This window comes from Mauremys reevesii, linkage group 16 (genome assembly GCF_016161935.1).
Source record: "Mauremys reevesii isolate NIE-2019 linkage group 16, ASM1616193v1, whole genome shotgun sequence".
Classification (NCBI taxonomy): Eukaryota; Metazoa; Chordata; order Testudines; family Geoemydidae; genus Mauremys; species Mauremys reevesii.
Genome location: NC_052638.1, coordinates 6,305,005 through 6,326,827, shown reverse-complemented (window position 1 = coordinate 6,326,827; position 21,823 = coordinate 6,305,005). Strand labels below are relative to the sequence as shown.

At 52.7% G+C, this 21,823-nt stretch overlaps 1 protein-coding gene across 1 annotated transcript; it reads right to left on the bottom strand.

Annotated features, from left to right (window-relative positions):
* Nucleotides 1–357: 357 nt before the first annotated feature.
* On the bottom strand, nucleotides 358–6,813 carry LOC120384782 (agouti related neuropeptide). Its single transcript, XM_039503826.1, has 4 exons — nucleotides 6,766–6,813; nucleotides 2,916–3,103; nucleotides 1,694–1,788; nucleotides 358–561 (listed from the first exon to the last, which is right to left on the bottom strand). Exons 2-4 carry the CDS (start codon nucleotides 3,088–3,090, stop codon nucleotides 370–372), a joined length of 462 nt encoding a protein of 153 aa, XP_039359760.1. The 5' UTR covers nucleotides 3,091–3,103; nucleotides 6,766–6,813; the 3' UTR covers nucleotides 358–369.
* Between the last annotated feature and the right edge of the window lie 15,010 nt (nucleotides 6,814–21,823).

Genomic DNA, 21,823 nt, shown 5'->3' with positions numbered 1-21,823 from the left:
CTCCCATGCCACAGGCAATCTGGTGGAAACAGGACACGGATGACATGGCTGTCAGCACTCTCACAAGACTAGATAGATAGCCCCTGCCTTCCCCAGCAGTCACCTCTCTGAGATAGCACTCCCTAAATCAGACACAGAAGGTCTCTCTAACATGTTTCTTGCTAATGGTCATGAAGATATTTGCTGTTTCCTGCTAAAGGAGAATATCCCTGTGAGAGGCAAAGAAAAAGCCGGGGCGGAACAACTGAACGTGGTGACACTATTTACTAGTAGATCGTTTATTGGAACTGCAAAGGGCACATGGGCATAAGGAAAAACAGTTACTAATCCAAGGAGCGAAAAAAGGGGGTGGCGGGGAACAAGCCAAAGCTAGTTCTTGCCACATGGGAATGTGGCATTGATTTTCCTGCAATAGCAAAAGGCATTGAAGAAGCGGCAGTAGCAGGTGGCACAAGGATCACAGCAGGGGAGCTGGTGCCCAAGGCAGGATTCCAGCAGGCGGACGCACCTGCGTGGAGAGCGCTCCTCTCGGCCCTGAGCCTCCAGTGCAGCAGACAACACCTGCAGGAGGAGCAAACGAAAAGGGGTTTCATACAGGACAACCATGCACATGAATGGTGAACCGCTCAGTGTGTTCTTGGCACCCTCACTGGCAGAGGATTAAACATGTGCTGTGCTTGCACTGAAGTTGGATTGATTTAGGGGTGCCGTGCTGCACGTGGGTTTCATCAGATCTCCAGAAAAGGACATGGAGCAGGTGCACAGACATATGCCAGAACTGGCTCCAGGGGGCGGGGGAAGAGTGTGCCCTGAAGATGATATCCATTTCCAGAGGGTCTGAACTACACCTGCACCAGGGCGCACTCTGTCAGGGTATGTCCCTCTGTCTCCAGGGGAGGGTACACAAACCTGGTGAGTCTGGCCTGAAAGTCCAGGCCCCGTGTTCTCTGCAGCAAGGTCCCTAGACTCTGGTGACATTCAGTGGTAGCTTCAGATAATAGTGAGGTTAGTAATGAATTAACCATGTAAACAGATAGTGACCCAATCCATGCAGCAGCCTCCGGGCTGCTTATCTTGCTATTGATTTCAATTTGTTTTATACTCGCCTCACATTTTAGTTTTCAGTGTGCTGTGGATTTTTGTATTGATAACCCATAACACACCTCAGCAGTTGCCAGGCATAGGAAAGCTGGAGGTTTTAGCATCAGGGATGATAGGGACAGTTAGGGCTTGGGGCACCAGGAGAATGTGGGAAGTCATTTGCTGGATGTTTCTGCTAAAATGATCAGCGGTGAAGCAGTGAACAATACTGACATTTAAACTGTCATCTTTAGGTTCGGGAATGAACACGTCATAGGGATGAATGGTGTCATTCGCACCTCACACAGCACTTGTCTCAGGCTCTCTACAAACTCAGGCAGACAATACTGCATTTGTTACACTAGAATCATGTATAAGATTTTCTTCACAACCGTGAAAAGTAGCAATGAAATCTCAGCTTCTGGAGCACAAAAGTGTGGCAAGAAGTGAATTGCTCAGCGGTAGAACACTGGTCTGTGCTCTGCAGGAAGTCAGACTAGATGATCACAGTGGTCCCTCCTGGCATAAGAATCTATGAATCTGTGACATGTCTCAGAATACACCTAGTCGGTGAGACGATGTTAGTAACCCCCCAGGGGTCATAGGAATTTACCTCTGGCTCCAGTACACTGGCTTCCTGCATGAGGTCCTCATCAGCTACGCGGAGCTCCATAGCCATCCTGTCAAACCCAGGCCTTGGCAAAGTCCCTGTGAAATACAGACAGGGTGACGGACGCTGCTGACTGGCTCCTGGGGACTGGCTGAGCCAGAGCTCCATTCCGATCCCACCCCACCCACACCCACAATCCAGAGTGAAGGCGGTCAGGGAGAGATTAAATGGTCACAAATGTCACTAAACAATTATGTGCCTCAGAGGTGCAAAGGACTCACCCATCTGAGATGTGCCTAAACACACACAGAACGGCTCCCATCTGCCCACCACCTTCACTGGGTGCGGCCTACAGATCTCAATGCCCCAGGCTGAGTCCCATGGGAAAGAAGCCACCAAGACCTCTATCATACCCTTCCTGTGTTAGCTGGCAGCCAGTGGCACTTCTCCTGCCCAACAGGCTTGGGAGTGACAGATCCGAACAAGGGAAAATGAGTCCAATATTGTTACACTCTTAGTTCTTGTCAGTCACAGCTGTAATGAGGAGATCCTGCAGGGCAGGAGGGGATCTCCATCGCCGCCCAGTGCTCCCTGCAGATCCCCGTGCACAGGGGATAGGGGAGACCCTGCAGGGCAGGAGGGGATCTCCATCGCCGCCCAGTGCTCCCTGCAGATCCCTGTGCACAGGGGATAGGGGAGACCCTGCAGGGCAGGAGGGTCCGTATTTACCCCATAGGATAACATGCAGTAAGTTGTCAGAGTCAGCCAGGTGTCAAGTTACAAGTCTGGGCGTGGCTATGCTAATTAGGGGATGCAATGTTGCCATGGGAATGACTAAGCTTGTGAGGGATGCTGTGCCAACCAGGGACCGACTGTGTTCCTGCCCTGTGGGAGTGAGACATTCCCCTAGCTGGGGCAGGAACGCAGGGGTGAACCTGTTCTCCTGACACAGCAGACCCTGGGTGTGGTTCTGAACATCACGCCCCTCGAGGGACGCTGGGCTCTCCCAGGACGAGGGGCTGCATTCCTTTAAATGGTTTCTCTTCTCCTAGGCTCATAGACTTTACAGCCAGACGGGCCCATCACGATCATCTAGTCTGACCTCCTGCTTGCAAACTGGAACCGAGTGGCAGCGCTGCTTGTGGCCACTGCCATGTGCCAATTAGCTCACGGGTCGTTGCTCTCATCAGGGAGACAGGGCAGCCTGTGGGAGGGAAACACTCACCTGCGGGCCCCACGGGTGCCTCCTTGACTTTCCGCAGAAGGCTGGGGTAGCTGGACCTGTCTGCCCCATCCAGACTGGGGTGCATCTCTGACAGGCGACTGCTGCTGAGGTCAGAGGTGAGGATGGCCTGGATTCCCTGCAGCACCCCCCAACTCAGCAACAGCATATTCAGCATGATCCCCCAGAACCTGCACAAAAGGAGAAGGATCAGGGATTGGGCACCAAGGCCGAAATTCAAAACGTCTGCTCTGCAGGCTGAGTGATAGGGCATGGATTAAACATAAGCTCCATTCCCTGGTAAATTAATCACTGAACCGATCATCTCAGGCGGACACCGTACCGAGGGGAGAGGTGGCTGGCTGGCTGCAAACAGGCAAGTTCTATTCACTTGAACGAAAGGAGAAGACCCTGAGCTGGATTGTTCAGTGCACCGGGAATGGACTCTGGATACAGAACCTGCACTCAGTGGTGGCAACTCTCCTGATTTTTGTTGTATTTCTTAAAGCCCCAGCTGCTGGAGTCAGCTGATTGCACAAGAATCTTAGCTTTCATTACAAAAAGAAAAGAAACGTAAACTTCCAGCCTTCCTGGTTGCAAAGAAAAGCTTGGAAACATGAAGTGACTGCCCTAAAAGCTCAGGAACTAGAAGACAGATCAAAGGAACCTGGCTGGTGTTTTCAGGCCGAGCAGATCCCATTTCTCTGCTTTGCCTGACTACCCAGGCAGGCCTGCCATGGCTTAGAGAGGAGTCCACTTTGGCAGAGGGCACCTGGCCTAGCTGCTACTTCCAGCTCGTGTGACTTTGCCAGCTGCCTGCCAGTCCTGCTTTGGGATTCACACGCTGCCGATGGCCTGGGTGAGCGGCACAGCTTCAGACACAGCTCAGGCCGCATTGTTCTCTGAGAGGGTGAACAGTTTCCAATGAAGGGCTCCCCGAAATCTAAGAAATAGAGGGCCTGGGCACCCCAGCCCTGACTCGCTAGAGAAACAAGCGTTGGTCTAGGGGACCCTGAAGCCCTCTATTTCTTAGATTTCGGGGAGCCCTTCATTGGAAACTGTTCACCCTCTCAGAGAACAACGCAGCCTGAGCTGTGTCTGGGAAGATGTGCAGCTCACCCAGCACGTGTAACGTACCATGAGCAGCTGTGGCACCCCTGCCCTGCAGCCTTGGGTGCCTCGCAATGCCTTGCTGTAATAGCTCTCACCTGGGCCACTCACAAACAGCCTTCTAGTGTGCAAGCCACACCCTGAGTGTCTGTGTGTGACTGCAGCCTGCCAGCCAGCCTTGGTTATACTGTCAGGTTACGCCAATACACCCCCAGTCTTAGATCTTCCTCCAGAAACGTATGTCCTGTACTGCCCAGCCCTCTGCTGGACAATACAAGCTTTGTTCGGTCTGTTATTTCTTTAAAAGGAATACTATGCACACAACTTGCCACCCCAAACGGAGTTTCCCAGACCTTTCAATTTAAACACACTGGATTAGATAAAACAATAAAACAAGTGAATTAACTAGAGAGAGAGAGATTTTAAGTGAGTACAAGTAATGAGGCATAAAAGACAGAAATGGTTATAGAGAAAATAAAGATAAAACTCTACCGGTGCTTAACTCAACAAACTATGTTAAATTCAAAGCAAAGTTTTCTCACCAAATGCTTTCAGCAGTCTTACTGACCAAACTTCTTAGGGCAGGATCCCGCTCCTAGTCCAATGGCTGCTTCCTTTATATCCCTTCATGTGCACTGACTCAATGGGCGGGGGGAGAGAGGGGTGTCCGTAGGGGTGTTTGCCCCTCATTTTTATAGTTTCAGTCCCCCTTTTGAAAAACATTTTCATCTGAGAACCAGGAGACAAAAAGTCTGTGTGGAAGGATGGTCCCTGCTGCTTTGTTCTCACCTGTTTGCACTTCCTTTGTTTCCCCTTCCTGCTTGATGACTCAGTTTACTGCTTAAATGCATACCAAGCAGAGCACACTTTCCTTTGTTTGCAACAGACCTGTTTGCCAACTTCATGTGTTAATAACACCATACAGTGGAATCTTACAACTTCACATACAATCTGGCCACACATATTTTCCCGGGACGATACTGACCAGCAAATTATGAGTTTTCAAATGGTACCTTACGATGCGTACTTTGTGCAAAGGTTAGTACAATAGTGTGTCTGGTGTGACTACAGGGGTGCATTCGGTCACACCATCTTGTCATAGGACACATCTGAGATGCTTGCTGGTGTCCACTGCCTGCCTATTGTCCTGGTGGGCCAGAAAGCTCTAAGGGACAAGCAAACAGACCTCCTGGTGAAGAGGGATTATGAGGCGATCCAGCTCTCAGAGCCACTCCATTGGTGTGGCCACTGCTAAGGCCACTCTCCCTGGAGCCACCTCGGAGTAGGCGCCCTTTCGTCCCCATTTTCCTGACGAACTGGGGTCACCAGGCATTGACTCGAGTTAATAGGACAAATGCAGACACCTCGACTCACAATAGAGACAGCTCTGGTGCTTGGTGCCTCTTTTTTAGGACATCTCGTGTGATGTCCCCTGTGTCTACTGCTGCTCTCCCCTGATGCTGTGAAGAGGAGCACTTGGCTCCATGCCTGGGATACCGACTGCAAGTCCAGTACCCAGGACCATACAGCTCCATTTGGTGGGAGACCCCCAGCACCAGCCTCCCGTGAGGGCACTGATCTTGGCAGCCTCCAGTTGCTGAGTGTGGAAACGCAAGGAGGTTGTTTCCTGCCAAGGTACAGCTGCGGGGCAGGCTACAAGCACCCCTTCCTCCAGAAGCCACAGCGAGTGGGTGGGCAGCCTGCGACAGGCCTCCTCCCTGCCTGTTTGCACCACGTCACAGTGAAAAGTTGCATCTCCTCAGGGGATTTGGCCGAGTGGTGTCCTCCCTTCGGGTCTGTTCTAGTGCCGGTAAATGGGGAGGGGGAGTGTTGTTCATCTGGGGCAGTCCCTAGAGTTCTTGCCCACTTTGGCTGTTTCACAAGCGGCTTCTCGCCCTTCCCAGACGCATGCCCGGCTTTGCTCCAGAGGGCACAGCTGGTTCAGTGTTGGGGCATTCACCCCACCCCCAGGAGGAGTAGAGCCAGGGAGAGTGCTTGTGCTGCTTCACGGCCTTTGTCCCTCTCACTACCTGTCTTGCACCCCCTCCTGAGAGGGGAGACCCCATGGTGCAATTGCTCAGTTCCTGAGCTCAGTGCTGACCCCTCAGATACCCCCCAGACTCCCATAAATTAAACACATCATCTTCCAGGGGCAGGCTGTGGGGCAGAGCAGAGAAGGGTGTATGGGGAAGGCTGTGGGACCAGACAAGGTGGGGTATAGGATAGGCTGTGGGACTGGGCAGGGACGGGGAGGGGGCAGGCTGGGGGGCAGGACAGGGAGAGGGAAGGGGCAGGCTGTGGGGTATGGAAGAGAGCAGGTATGGGGCAGGCTGTGGGACCAGACAAGGAGGGGTATAGGATAGGCCATGGGACTGGGCAGAGAAGGGTATGGGGCAGGGCAGAGAGGGGGTATGGGGCAGGCTGTGGGACCAGACAAGGAGGGGTATAGGATAGGCTGTGGGACTGGGCAGGGAGGGATATGGGGCAGGCTGTGGAGCAGGGCAGAGAGGGGGCGTGGGGCAGACTATGGGGTGATTCCCCACAGCCTGTCCCACCCTTCACGTCATCCTTGATTCCACACAGCCCACCACTCAGATTCCCCCGCGGCCTTCCCTGCACATTGTCCCTGATACCCTGTGGCCTGCCCTTTGCGTTGTCCATGATTCCCCAATCCCCATGGCCCCCAACCCCTCACATTCGTTGTCCCTGGTTCCCCGCAGCCCGTCTCTCACGTCTCACGTACTCTGGTAAAAGGCTCCCATCTGCTTCACTCCGTGCAGGTGCAGACGAGGCTCCGCTTGCCTCTGCGCCCGAGTGTCATAAAGAGAGAGGGGGAAGCTCCGACGGGGGGCCAGAACGGATTGATTTAAAGAGGAAACCAAGTAAAGCTCGGCAGCGTCGGTAGCAGAGCACTAGGGACGGGCGCGTTTCCTGAGCGGGTAAATCAGCCCAGAGGTGCAGGAAGAATTTCTAAGACGGGAAGTGAGGGAAGAACCCAGGAGAAGGGCAGGAAGTGAGGCGAAGAAATGGGAACAAAATAGACACCGAATACGGGGGAACCTTCCCGCCAGGGCATCGCACTGAGCCGGTGAGTCGTCTCCTCAGGGAAGTGGAGGAAGTCGAGTTGCTTGGCATATTTAAAACAAGCCTAGGCAAAGCCCTCCGGCTCCCATCCCCATCCCCCGCCAGTGGGCGCACCTCAGTCACCTGTTGCCTCTTGTCATGCTCTGGACCAGGAGCTCTTTGGGGCAGGAACTGGTTTTTCCCTGGGTGTCTATGCAGCTCCCAGCACAATGGGCTCCAGCCCCTGGTCCAGTCCCTTTGGGCACTACTGCATGGCAAAGAGAACACTACGAAATCCCTCCAGTGGCAGAACCCTGGGCTGGCCCCTGGGTGGATGAAAGGGCACCAAACAGGGCTGACCCAACCTCTCCTTCACTTCTTTGTCCCCTGCATCCAAGTATCATGGAACTAGTTCTCTGTTGCCGTGGCAGATCGGGGTGGTTTGAAGAGCTGTGTAAGCAGCACTGGAGTGGGAATCACACGGCGCCCCCAGCTCTCTGCAGTCCAGCTGTCGGAGAGCAAATTCACCTGTTCTCTTGGAATGTTTCCATTCCCAGCAGAATTTCCCCATCCCATTCACTGGAGAACTCCCAGAGCCCTGCCCTGCTTCCAGGGAACCTCCACACGAGAGAGCGTCTGAGACTGGCACGCAAACCCCTATGAAATGCACATGCACACCCGCACGCCATCTCCCCAGGAGTGTAACCCCACCACGCCCACAGCACGATCACCACACGTTTGCAAACCCCTATGAAATGCACTTGCACACCCGCATGCCATCTCCCCAGGAGTGTAACACCACCGCACCCACAGCACGGTCACCATGCGTTCGGATACACCTTCACACACAATCCGCACATGCCACAAATCCGAGAAATCGCACAACACAGGCTTCTGAACATGGTCACCGGGCTTACCAGGCTCCGCTCTGCTGATCTCTCTGGGAAAGATGCTGTGCCTTTGTGTCTAGATTTTCCCTCTGCTAGTTGAGTGGGGTTTATATTGGCTTTCTGTAATTAAGTACTCCAGCCACATGACTGTGCTAACCTACCAGGTAGGTGGGCTTCTCTGCAAATAGATCTATGTCCATATCCTTCTGCAGCTGGGGGAAGGGCCGGGGGGGTGGAGGTGGGGGTGGAGGGATGGGGAGACAGAGAATTGTATACTTCTCCACACCCTGCCAGGCTCTGGCTCCAAGGAGGGTGACTGGCTCCCTCACTGCCATACACACCAAATTCAATCACAGACTCTCACTGATTTAAACAAGTCCTGTCTCGGCTCCAGCTGCTGCATGTATGGATATACTGCAATCTCAGAAGCATGGTCCACACAATGCCAAAGGCAGGCATTATCCCCGCCATGACTCTGCTGGAAATCCTGCATTTCTTTCTGGGCACCACCTAACCAGAAATACAGGGTCATCCAGAGGGAGTTAAGAAGAGCAACAGAAATTGACAGTGTGAAGGAACATCTAAAGAACTAAGGGCCAGACCCCAATTGGTATAATCAGTGGTGCTCCACTAACTCCAGTGATGACTGGTCCCATTGACTCCAAAGGAAAGACCTCAGTTTACACCAACTAGGGATCTGGCACTAAGACTCCTAGATTTTAAGGTTAGAAGGGACCATCATGATGGTGCAGAGGTTCTTAAACTGTGGTCCATGGACCACCAGTGGTCCATCAGCTCCATTCAGGTGGTCTGCGGATAGTTCCCTCTAAGGTGCGTGCCTGGGCGGCCGCACACAAAAGAATGAAGGGCCACCCACCTAATTAGTGGAGCCACCCCTGCGCTAATTAGGTGCCTGGACCCTGGAGAAGATGCACATGTAAGGTGAGGTGATGGCCTTGGGGAGAATAGGGGGTAGGTGGGAGAGGACAGTGGGGTGAGAAGAAGGAGTGGGGGGAATTTGGGATGTGCAAGGTTGTGGTGGCCAGAGAAAGAGGTGACTTCCTCCAGCTCCAGGGCTGCGGCTGCCAGGGAGAGACGACCCTCCATCCCAGCCCCAGCTCGGGGGCTGCTGCGGTGGGGGAGAGACCCCCTCCTTCCCAGCCTCAGCTCAGGGGCTGCTGTGACAGGGGAGAGACCCCCTCCTTCCCATCCCCAGCTCAGGAGCTGCTGCGGCGGGGGAGAGGGCACATCCATCGCATTAGAAAGGTAAGACTACTGATATTAAAAGATCAGTTGTGTGCGTTTATCTGTAGAACAAAAAAAACGTTAATTATTATTACTTTTTTTTTATATAGCGCTTTTACCCAAAGCATTTTAAAATACTTAGCTAATGGTACAAACAACATTTGGAAAGAGCATTAAGTGGTCTGCCGAGACCCTCAGCAATTTTCAAGAGGTCTGCGGAAAAAAAAAGTTTGAGAATCACTGATCTAGCGTGATCTCCTGCACATTGCAAGCCACAGAACCTCACCTGCTCATTCCTATAACAGACCCCTAACCTCTGGCTGAGATACTGAAGTCCTCAAATCTTGATTTAAAGACTTCAAGTTACAGGGAATCCATTTACTTTAGTTTCAACAACAACTGACCCTTGCCCCACACTGCAGAGGAAGGCAAAAAATGGCCAGGGTCTCTGCCAATCTGAACAGGAGGGAAATTCATTCCCAATCCCAAATATGGTGATCAGTTAGACCCTGAGCATGTGGGCAAGATCCAGACACCTGGGAAAAAATTCTCTGCAGTAACTCAGAGCCTTCCCCATCTAATGTCTCATTTCTGGCCATTGGAGATATTTGCTAAAAGCACTCACACTATGGGCCATATGCCATTGTAGGCAACCTCATCATAGCATCCCCTCCATAAACTTATCAAGCCCAGTCTTGAAACAAGATAGGGTTTTTGTCCTCACTACTCCCCTTGGGAGGCTGTTCCAGAACTTCACTCCTCTGATGGTTAGAAACTTTCATCTAATTTCAAGCCTAAACTTGTTGATGGCCAGTTTATAGCCATTTGCTCTTGTGTCAGCACTTATATAGCTTATCTCCCTGCCTGATGTTTATCCCTGTGATGTATTTATAGAGCACAATCATATCTCCCCCTCCCATTTTGTTGGGTTAAACAAACCAAGATCTGTAAGTCTCCTCTCATAAGATAGGTTCTCCATTCCGCTGATCATCCTAGTAGCCCTTCTCTGCACTTGTTCCAGTTTGTCTTTATTGAATTTTATCTTGTGGGCGGCTGACCACTTCTTCCATTTGTCAGGGTCATTTTGAATTCTAATCCTGTCTTCCAAAGTACTTTCAAGTATCAGAGGGGTAGCTGTGTTAGTCTGGTTCTGTAGAAGCAGCAAAGAATCCTGTGGCACCTTATAGACTAACAGACGTTTTGCAGCATGAGCTTTCGTGGGTGAATACCCACTTCTTCGGATGCAAGCCACTGCTTGCATCCGAAGAAGTGGGTATTCACCCACGAAAACTCATGCTGCAAAACGTCTGTTAGTCTATAAGGTGCCACAGGATTCTTTGCTGCTTCTAAAGTACTTTCAGTTCTTCCCAGCTTGGTGTCATCCACAATTTTTTCAAGCACACTCTCCACTCCATTATCCAAGTCATTTGTGAAAATATTGAATAGTACCAGACCCAGGACAGACCCCTGCGGGACCCCACTAGATACACCCTCCCAGTCTGACACCGAACCATTGATAACTACTCTTCGTGTTCAGTCTTTCAACCAAGTGTGCACCCACCTTATAGTAATTGCATCTAGACCACTCTTCCCTAGTTGTTTATGAGACTGTCATGTGGGACTGTGTCACAAGCCTCACTAAAATCAAGATATAGCACATGTAACCCATCCCTGAATCATGGCTGCAGCCTTACCCCTTTTCTCCTCAGGGGTAGGGGCCTGAGTTCATCTATAAAGGCACCTGGTGCCTCCACCCAAGGAAACCCCTCCTTGTGCACAGAACACAAAGGGCTTGTCCCTGGAGAAAATATTTCACATACAATCTCATACAGAGGAGTGTCAGTCGGAGCACACCTGAATAAAACAGCTCTCACCATTTCCAGAGTAATAAAACAGTATCCAGAGCTTTATTGGGTATGGGGAATTCAGGATACAGGACAATGGGGAAAAAAGAAGCAGGATAAGAAAAGATAGAAAGAACAATACATAAACTCTACCCCTCCTGACATTTACAGCCAGTACCAACCAGGCTGTGCTCCATCCTAGTGCCTGCCCAGGCAAATAGTGAACTTCGGCTCGGGTTTTGGTGGGTGGTGCAGCACTGGAGTTGGTGGCTGTGACGAACTAGAAATGTTCTTAATGTTTTCTCTGAATACTGTGTTGGTGCCTCAGTGTCCCCTAGGCAGTTCTTAAGTATCTAGCAGAGCAAAGGGCCAGTACACCTAAATGCCTGACTCTGTCTCCTGGCAACTGATGGCCTGGGCCCCTGCTCTGCAAAGGTGCCAACTGAAGGTGTTGGAGACAAAGGGGTCAGGTGACCTCCTGGCCCGGGAAAGGAGATGAGCAGAGAGGAGGGGCTGGAGGGGTTTTCAGTCTGGAGCTGGCTGGAGACGAGGAGTGAGGGCAGACGTGGGAGTCTGGCTCACTGACCTCCAGAATGGACCCAGCTGAGGGGTCCTGCTCGCTGTATCTACAAGCTCTGTTTTAGCCCATGTTCCTGTCATCAAATAAACCTCTGTGTTACTGGCTGGCTGAGAGTCACGTCTGACTGCGAAGTGGGGGTGCAGGACCCTGTGGCTTCCCCAGGACCCCGCCTGGGCAGGCTCGCTGTGGGAAGCGCACGGAGGGGCATATGCTGAATGCTCCAAGGTCAGACCCAGGAAGGTGAAGCCATGTGAGCTTCTTGCCCTGGAGACTGTCTGCTCCAGGGGAGAGGAGGCTCCCCAAAGTCCTGACTGGCTTTGTGGGGAGCAGTTCCAGAGCATTGCCCGGGGACTCTGTGACAGTGGCGGACTTAGAACAAAATATCAAAATAAACAAGGGTGTTCTTACAAAGTATTCCCACCAAGGCTTGTAAGGTCATCCCAGGGGCTCTCTGGTCTGGACTCCAATGTGTAGTTCGCCTGGCTCATGGTGGCCTGACTATTACTCTCCTCAGCCTTCTGGGGTTCTGGTCTCTGCTAAGATGACACTGTTCAATGTCCCAGAAATCCCAAAAGGACCCAGAGTCGCCCCTGGGGTAGGAATGTGGAGAGGAGAAGGATCCTCTCTGACTGTGATGCTTCTTTCTTTGCTATGCTCCAAACACAGCCCAAACCGAAAGTAAAATCAAACCCATTTGCCTCTGAGTTCCGGCTCATGATTGGTCCAGTTCTGTCTCTGCCCTGGACCCTAGGCAATCTGGGAAATGGAGTCCTGAACCTCTGCTACAATTGCTGCTGTAGTCCAGGGATGATTCCCCTAGATCAGGGGTCCCCAACGCGGTGCCTGCGGGTGCCATGGCGCCCACGTGGACATCTAAATGCGCCCGCGTCCTGGCCACCGGTCGAGCATCTGCCTAAATGCTGCCGAATTTCAGCGGCATTTCAGCAGCAACGCCTCTCGATTACGCCGCTTGCCGCCAACAACTGACGTCATCGAGAGGTGTTGCCGCCGAAATGCCGCCGAATTTCTGCAGCATTTCCGCAGATGCTCGACCGCCGCCACGGTTCTTCATCTGGCGGGTGCCAGACAAAAAGGTTGGGGACCACTGCCCTAGATGATCCATGTGGTATTTCAGGAGCACCCCTCCCAAAAGGGCTATACATGTCTACTGCTTCCCCCTATCCACTAGGCTAGAAACCATGTCAAAGAAGGAAATTAGGTTGCTTTGGCCTGATTCGTTCCTGACAAACCCATGCTGACTATTCCTTATAACCCCATCATCCTTTAGATGCTCCCCAATTGATTGTTTAATAATTTATGCCAGTATCGACCCAGTAACCGAAGTAAGGCTGACTGGCCTATAATTCCCCAGTCCTCTTTGTTCCCCCTTTTAAAGACAGGTGCTATGTTTGCCCTTCTCCAGTCCTCTGGGGAAATTCTGGGGGCTCCTGAACTAATGCAGATTGCTCTTCCCACTCCACTACAGTACCCCACAGTCTAAACAAAGGTGGGGCCAGTTGTCAGCCTTCTCACCAATAAATCACTCGACTGGGCTTCCCCCGACTGGGACGCCATCCTGCAAGCCTTCTACCATCTTTATGACCCACATCACATATGGTCTGCAGAGCCTGCTCTCCGGAAGCGTGAGGACATGACCTCACCTCTCGCCCACCTCAAAAAAGCTTGGGAAATGGACCAGCCCTGTCCCGGTTGGGGGTACAGCCTGGACATCACCAGAGCTCCATGCTTTGGAACCACCACCCCCAAGTAGAATCCAACCCAGGAACCAGGGGGTCTTTCCGCATTTCCAATTGCTGCTATGGTTGTGGGTCTTGGGGCAGGTGCAGCAGATCCCCCTGTAAATGGTGATGATAGCATCTATAAAGTTGGCAGTAGCCCCAGATTCTAAGGCAGTCCAAACCTTCCCGATCCCAATCTGGCCAAAAACCATCCCAGACCTGGTGGAGATGATTGATGGATCACCCCTATCATCAGGACTAGTGACCCAAGAAACCATCCCCTTAGAGGCCGTAGTGGAAAGCACTAGGAAATTGTATACTTTGATGTGATCCACTCTCCGTTCTTCCCAATAATTCTTGGCATTGCTTGGTTGGAGCAGCATGGTCCATTTTCTCTTGGTGGTGGAGGAGCATCACTTTCCCCTCCAAATACTGCCAGAAAGCAACAAACCAGCCTGCTGATCTGCACCACAGGCCCCAGGATTGGATAAGATGCTCAGAAATGAGACCCCAGACAACGGGGTCTAACCAGAAGGAAGCAGCTCCAGACCAGAACCTCAGCTTCCCAACAGGTACTGAGACTACTTGAATGTATTAGAAAAGAAATACATAGATTCACTACCTCCACACAGGGACTATGACTGTCAGATAGACATACAGTCCGGGCAAAAGCACCCAGTGGTCAGATATACACTATGTCTGAACCAGAGCTGGAGGCACTATGTGTGTATACCCAGGAAAATCTGCCAAAGGGCTTCATTCCTCTTTGTGTGAAAAAAGGTTGGGCCACTGTGTCTCGGCGTAGACTATCGTGCATTGAACCAAGTGACTCTACCCTCTACCCCTCATCCTAGAATTGTTCGACACCTGAGGACTGCCAGGATCTTCACTAGACTAGCTCTCTAGGGGACATACAATCTAGTGCACGTAAGGCCAAGGAGCAAATGAAAGACCACTTTTCGACCCTTATATTGGCACATTGAATACATAGTAATGCCATTTGGCATAACCAATCCCCCCCCAACATTCAACATTTCGTAAACGATGTGTTCAAGGACATCCTGAAGCAGTACGCGATCATCTACCTTGATGATATACTGATGTTTTCTGAGAACTCTGACCAGCACTGTCTTCAGGCCTAGGCAGACTATGGAAGCACGGTTTGTTCACCAAACTAGAGAAATACACTATCCACCAGGCCACCATTGAATTTTTAGGTTACATCATCTCCCCGTAGGGCATTCAGATAGACCTGCAGAAGATGGGCGCCATCTGCTACTGAACAGCACCCTGGACCTTCCGAGAACTTCAGAGCTTCCTGGACTTTGTAAATGTTTATAGGTGATTCATCACCATTTCTCTGAATAAGCAGCCTGCTGACTTCCCTTCTTCGTAAAGCCATTTGGTTGCCTGAAGCCCAGCTCACTTTCCACCAGCTCAAGGCCACCTCCATCACAACCCTGATTCTGGCACACCCGCCTGACCCAACTCACCCATTTGTAATGGAAGCAGATGCATCCAGCCTGGGCTGCAGGTCAGTACTGTCGCAGTGACCTCAGTCCATTCTGCACCCTCACGCATTCTACCTTTGGAATCTCACCACTGCAGAGATGCACTATGGCATACTGGACAAGGAGATGCTCACCATCAAAACTGAATTTGAAGAATAGCATCACCACCTTGAGGGAGCTTGGCTTCCAGTGCCGGTTTTCACTGACATAAAACCTTGAGTACCTCCACAAAGCCCAAGCTCTGAGCCAGAGGCAGGTAAGGTGGGCCCTGTTTTTTTTCTCAATTCAAGTTTAGGATTACCTACCACCAGGGGCGGCTCTAGACATTTCGCCACCCCAAGCACAGCAGCATGTCACGGGGGGCGCTCTGCTGGTCGCCGGTCCCGCAGCTTCGGTGGACCTCCCGCAGGCGTGCCTGCAGAAGGTCCACTGGTCCCGTGGCTTTGGTGGAGCCGAGGGACCAGAGGACCCGCCGCAGGCACGCCTGCAGGAGGTCCACCAGAGCCGTGGGACCAGCGGACCCTCCGCAGGCATGCCACCGAAGACACCCTGCCTGCCGCCCTCCCGGCGACCGGCAGAGCGCCCCCCGTGGCATGCCGCCCCAAGCACGCGCTTGGCGTGCTGGGGCCTGGAGCCGCCCCTGCCTACCACACAGGAAACCAAAATGGGAAAGCCAATGTGCTATTGCTAAAGGGGGATTATTTCAGGGAAAACGAGGAACCTTCTTCCGAGCTGCCCTACATCCTCAAGCCTGGTAATTGTGTCAATGCTGCAATCCAGCAAGACCTGCTCTCCCTCACCCTGTCTGTCTTGAAAGAAGACCCACTTGCCTAAGGAACACAGTCTGTGCCCTTCGGGGCTGAGCTGCACCTTTCTGTGTGGGATGGTATAACATACTTGCAGCACATAAATGTCCCACCTTGACACCCCAGACTGGCGGACCTATGGCTGTGTCACGATGCCTGGGTCACTTTGGCTGCCAGAAGACCTCCCACATGGTCGCCCATGTTTTCTGGTGGTCCTGCATGTAGGCTGAGGTCCACGCTTATGTGGACTCCTGCAAGGGCTGTGCATGTACCAAGTCACCCCAGACCAGACCGCTCGGCACCTTAGTGATCCTAGGCCTGGTCTGCCATCAGCCTAGACTTGGCCACACCACAGTCATAACCGTCATGGATCATCTGACGAAAATGGTGCATTTCATCCCTGCAACCTCCTGCCCTCTGCTGAGACTACTGCCCAACTCTTGGCGCAAAACCTGGTCCCGCTCCACAGACTCGCAGACCATAGAGTTTCGGACCCACGCCTGCAGTCCACCTCTTGGTTTTGGTGTGAAGCATTCAGATTACTGGACAGCCACATATCCACCACCACCACATACCTCACCCACAAACGGATGGAGAAACCGAAAGGGTGAACCTAATACGGAAGCAGACCTTGAAGTGTTTTGTAAATTAGCACCAAGTTAACTTGTCCATGCTCCTGCCACATGCAGAGTTTTCATATAATAATACTGACTGTGCCTCTACAGGTTGGAGCCATTCGCTAATTATGGGTTCCAGCCCAGTTTTCACCTGGCGTTACCAGCAGCCTCCCCAAACCCAGCCACCACAACTGGGTCCAACAGATCCTAGAAGAGGCAAAGAAGGCTTTTAAGAAGCATGCAGACCATCAGGGACAAGAAGCTTCTGTGTTCACAGGAGGCATGGTTTGCTGACAAGCATCTCCAGAGCAGTCAGCCCTCCCGGAAATTGGACTATTAGTCCAGTAGATCAACCCGGTTACCTTTAAGCCACAGCTTCCCTCGTCTCCAAACGGACCCAGTTTTTTCAGGCTTCTCTTCTGAAGTCTTGAGCTGAGAACCCCTTCCCCGACTGAACCACCCCACCCCATCAAATCCAGGATAACGAGGAGTACAGAGTGCATCCTGTCCTCAATTCCCAATGGATACCTGTCTGGTGGACAGGGAAGGCTACAGCCCCAAGAAGCACACTTGGCAACCAGCTTCCCATGCCCCTGCTGTGCTGGGGAAATTCCACCAGACTCATCCAGACGTGTCTGGACCAGCACCACCCTGATGGGCAGAACAATGTAAGAACCTGCAGGACTGGAACCTGGGACTATGGGGCTTGTGCACCACAGACACGTCCACATCACCACTGGAAGCTTAGGCTGGGTTTTTGCTGGAGGGTCCTCTGAAGCTAGGCACTGCAGGAAGTACCACCCAGCCTGGGGAGCTGTCTGAACAATGATGCACATGGCTGCTTGCTTCTGCTCCAGACCGTGTCTTGCTACGGACCTTGCTCCTGACTCTGGTTTGTTCCCGACTCTGCGACTTGCCCGCTGTCTGTAACCTGGTGCTGGACCCTGACTGCCCGGCATCCTGACCCGGCTCAGCCCCACCCTGCTACGCGTCTCCTCACAGCCAAGAGACTGGTTAACCGAGTTCGGGGGTTGTCGCTGCAGGGGACAGGACAATAAAGCCTTCAGCCCCAAGGGACAGCATTTGAGTCGAATACAGGGAATTGGCCGGTGCAGTGAATGAGCTAGGCTGACCGGATGCTGGCCAGGAATAAACAGAACCACTCGGAGAGTAGTGACCGTCCGTGTCCTCAGGGGCGGCTCTAGGAATTTCGCCGCCCCAAGCAGGGCGGCACGCTGCGGGGGGCGCTCTGCCGATCGCCGGTCCCACGGCTCCGGTGGACCTCCCACAGGCGTGCCTGCGGATGCTCCACCGAAGCCGCGGGACCAGCGGACCCTCCACAGGCACGCCTGCGGGAGGTCCACCGGAGCCACCTGCTGCCCTGCCAGCGACCGGCAGAGCGCCCCCCGCGTGTCCTGCCGGCCCACTGGAGCACCCTGGGATAGCGGCACTGTCAGGGCATGGTCTCCCACAGCGCCCCCTTGTGATACGACAGTGTCCTGTACTCACCCTGCCTTCGGTCCTCAGTGTCCGGGCAGACAGAGAGCAGGTCCGGGCTGGGGAGACTCAGCCCTTCAGCTGAGTCCCAGCAGGAGCCACCTGAAAACACACAAACTGATGTGAGTCCACTGGGGGACTCCCTCCCATCCTTCAAGGGCCCTCGGTCAGGCTGGGTCCCTCCCAGCACCCACTGGTGGGGCTGGCAAGGGTTCCAGAGCAATCCTTCAGACTCAGACCTACCTTCCCCTCGGGGGGCTCAGACGGGCCGTCCCTGTTCTCAGCTGCGCTCTCCTCTGGGCGCTGAGGAACGGAGGTTCTCCTCCTTCTCCTCCCAGGGCTTTGCCTCTTTTAGTGTCTCCCTCCAGGCCTGATACGCCTTGTGGGTATGGCAGGGCCAGGCTGTCTGAGCCTACAGCTCTTCCTTAGCTCTCCCCTGGCTGGTGCAGGGCTTGTGCACCCCACCACAAGCACCCTTACCTGCCCGGCTCCGGAAGAGGGCAGGCGCTGGTCTGTGTCACTTAGTCACCCATAGCCCATGGCCATTGCCTGTTACTCGACCTACCTGGGGACTGCGCATTTGCCAGCACGTCACTGGGAAGGTGAAGTCTGTGTTCATTCTTTGGGGGGTTTGGGTGGAGCTCGTCACAGACACTGCCCCACACCTCATGCAGGATTGTGAGGCTTTCCTGATAAGATACAGTCACATCGCAGCTCCCGCACTGCCCTCAAGCGCGGGGAGATGCTGAAAGAGCCGGGTGGGCAAGAAAGGGAATCCTGCGTCGGGAAGACCGTGTCTTAGCTTTATTAAGCAGCAGAGCTATTGTGGCTAATGCAGCCCCATCTCAGTGGCGATGGGCAGACGGAGGAGGGCTCCAGTCCCTGCACTGGCGGGGTGTTGGCATCTGGAAGAGGCAGTAAAAGCTGAACTGGATGGAGAGAAAGGATGGGTGAGTTCAGCTGCAGTGAGAGAGAAGAGCATTTCATTGAGATCTCATGGGACACAGAGTGACCAGAGCACTGGAAAGAGGGTTTGGAGATATGCAAGGCTTCTCTTGCATGGGGATACTGAAAATATCATAGAATATCAGGGTTGGAAGGGACCTCAGGAGGTCATCTAGTCCCACCCCCTGCTCAAAGCAGGACCAATCCCCAGACAGATTTTTACCCCAGTTCCCTAAATGGCCCCCTCAAGGATTGAGCTCATAATCCTGGGTTTAGCAGGACAATGCCCAAACCACTGAGCTATCCCTCCCCTCTGTAATATATGGAGATATACGTATCTCATAGAACTGGAAGGGACCCTGAAGGGTCATTGAGTCCAGCCCCCTGCCTTCACTAGCAGGACCAGGTACTGATTTTGCTCTGGATCCCTAAGTGGCCCCCTCAAGGACTGAACTCACAACCCTGGGTTTAGCAGGCCAATGCTCAAACCACTGAGCTATTCCTCCCTGCTAAACAGTGAGCAAAAACTGGCCTGGCCTGGTGATAGTCTGCTAGCCCAGTGCCTACACTCAGCGGGGCCGGATCCCAGCAGCCAGAGAGCATTTGTGGCTGTGCAACCTCTGACTCTACTGTAGAAATTGCACATGGAAGGATTGAAAGGGAAACCTGAATGGCACAGAAGCAACTGGGTCACATAGGATAATAAACCTTGAAAAGGGTAGCATGCTCCCACGGCTGTTACTAAGGCACGTGGTTTGCAGTGTGGTTGTAGCCAGGTTGCTCCCAGGATATGAGAGAGACAAGGTGGGTGAGGTAATATCTTACACTGGACCAACTTCAGTGGATGAGACATACAAGTTTTTGAGTTACACAGAGCTCTTCTTTAGTCTGGGGAACAGAGGCGGATTAGGTGTTTGTGGAGCCCTGGGCCAGAGCAAGTGGGGCCCCTCCCCCCCTTCAGCCTGCAGTCCCCCCATGCTCCTGTCGGGGAGCGGGGTCAGGGTGCGGGGGATTGCCCTGTCCCGCCTGCCCAGTGCTCCTGCTGGGGGGTGGGGTCGTGGCACAGGGGCTTCCCCTGCTCCCTGGCAGGAGTGCCGGGCGGGCAGAGCAGGTCATGGGGCGGGGGTGCCCATTTTTCCAGGGATGCCCCCAACTGGCCCGGGACCCTGAGCATGGGCCCCATTGGCCCAGTGGTTAATCCGCCACTGCTGGGGAAGGAAGGAGAGTGTCTGAGCTAAATACAAGTTGGGACCAATTGTTTAGCAGAAGGGGTAACACGTGGCAGATGGTCACTTGAAATGAAGTGGGCAATTGAGGGTTAGATTGTTATGCATTGTGATAGACCCAGGCCAGGTGGGTACAGCAGAATAGCAGAAGGCAGATATACTGGCCACTGGATTAACAGTTTTCTGTTCCCTGACTGACCAGAGCAGGGGCTGCTCCAGGCTAATGAGAACACCTGACTCTAATTAACCTGTAAAGAGTCAGGTGATGCCATTCAGTTAATGTGACCACCTGACTCTAATTAAGGCCCTGCTGATACTATAAAAAGGGCTCACTGGAGTCAGGGAGCCAGAGGAGAGGAAGTGCGGCTGAAGGGCTGGTTACTGAAGACACCCTCAAACCATCGTTAAAGGAGCCCTAAGGTAAGGGTGAAGAAGGGAGAAGCAGGAGAGCTGTGGGGAAGTGGCCCAGGAAAATGTAGCAACTCTGGCAGTGAAAGGTTGGCTGCCAACAGCTGCTACCATTAGGGTCCCTGGGCTGGAACCTGGCGTAGAGGGCGGGCCTGGGTCCCCCCCCCCCAACCCACCACTACAGGAACATCTCCTGGAAGGGGAAGTCAGGTCCCTGTCAGGACAGGAGGCTGAACAGAGACTGTGGGAGTTCTCTCACCAACCTCCTTGCAGCCTATGATGAAAAGGGCTCAGTAGACTGTAACCCTGGCCCTAGAGAGAGAAGGGCTACGTGGAGGGTCACAGTGAGCCACTGAGGCTAGCATAAACCGCCTAGAAGCGCAGGACCCATGGGAGCAAGGTCAGAGCTCTGCCACAACATAAAGGGTTTGAAGTGGGCAGTTAAGGGTAGCAGGTTGTGGGGCGTATCACAAGTTGTCATGAGCCATAAAATCAGTGTCCCTCTTAAGTCCAATAGATTCAAAACCTGCAGACATATCTCCACTGCTACAATGATCCCCCACAACACACCTGTCAAGATCCAGGGCCCTACAGATGCTTATCACAACATGTGGGGTACCTCATCCAGTACATCAATTGCCCCAACAATAACTAGGTGGGTGAAACCAGGCAGTCACTACGCTATTGAATGAACTCGCACAGAAAAACGATGCAAGACAAAAAACCCCTCCCACCCATCCACAGACACTTTTCACAGAGTGATCCCTCCATAGCTGACCTTTCAGTACTTGTCTTCAAGGGAAACCTGCACAGCACCTTCAGAAGATGAGCCTGGGAACATCAGTTCATAACTCTGCTAGACTCCAAAAGCCATGGACTTAACAAAGTTTTGTTTTGTTTTATGGCTCATGACAACAATTGGTAACACGCCCCACAGCCTGCTACCCTTAACTGCCCATTTCAAGCCCTTTAAGTATAACAATCTAACCCCCAACTGCCCACTTCATTGCAAGTGACTCCCTCCATGTGTTACTCCTTCTGCTTAACAATTGGTCCCAACTTGTATGTAGTTCAGACACTTCACTTCCCTCCCCAGACCAGAAGATGAGCTCTGTGTTCCTTGACAGCTACACAGCAGATGATCCAATAAAAGATATTCCTCACCTACCTTGTCTCTCTCATTAAGGTCCATCCATCTCTCTAGCATCTGTAATGAGTTCAAATTCCAAAGGAGGAAGATGTGATGTCTTTGATCTTGGTATTTTACTGGGCCAGTAAGGTGGATCTTTTCAAAGCTACGTAGGGGAGTAAAATGCAGAAATGCCATTAAAATCCTGTTTTTAAAATTAGCCGTATACAAAATCAATGTAGCCCATATGAAAAGGAGGTAAAGACTGGGTAACTGATAGCTAGAAAGCAACTGTTTAATA

Bases quoted from the DNA above. Each gene is read 5' to 3' on its own strand.
- LOC120384782 (XM_039503826.1), bottom strand. From the start codon at position 3,090: ATGCTGAATATGCTGTTGCTGAGTTGGGGGGTGCTGCAGGGAATCCAG. The intron at 1,789-2,915 runs GTGAGTGTTTCC...TGTATTTCACAG, and splicing joins GGCACCCGTGGGGCCCGCAG to GGACTTTGCCAAGGCCTGGG. The intron at 562-1,693 runs GTAAATTCCTAT...CTCCTCCTGCAG, and splicing joins CCAGTGTACTGGAGCCAGAG to GTGTTGTCTGCTGCACTGGA.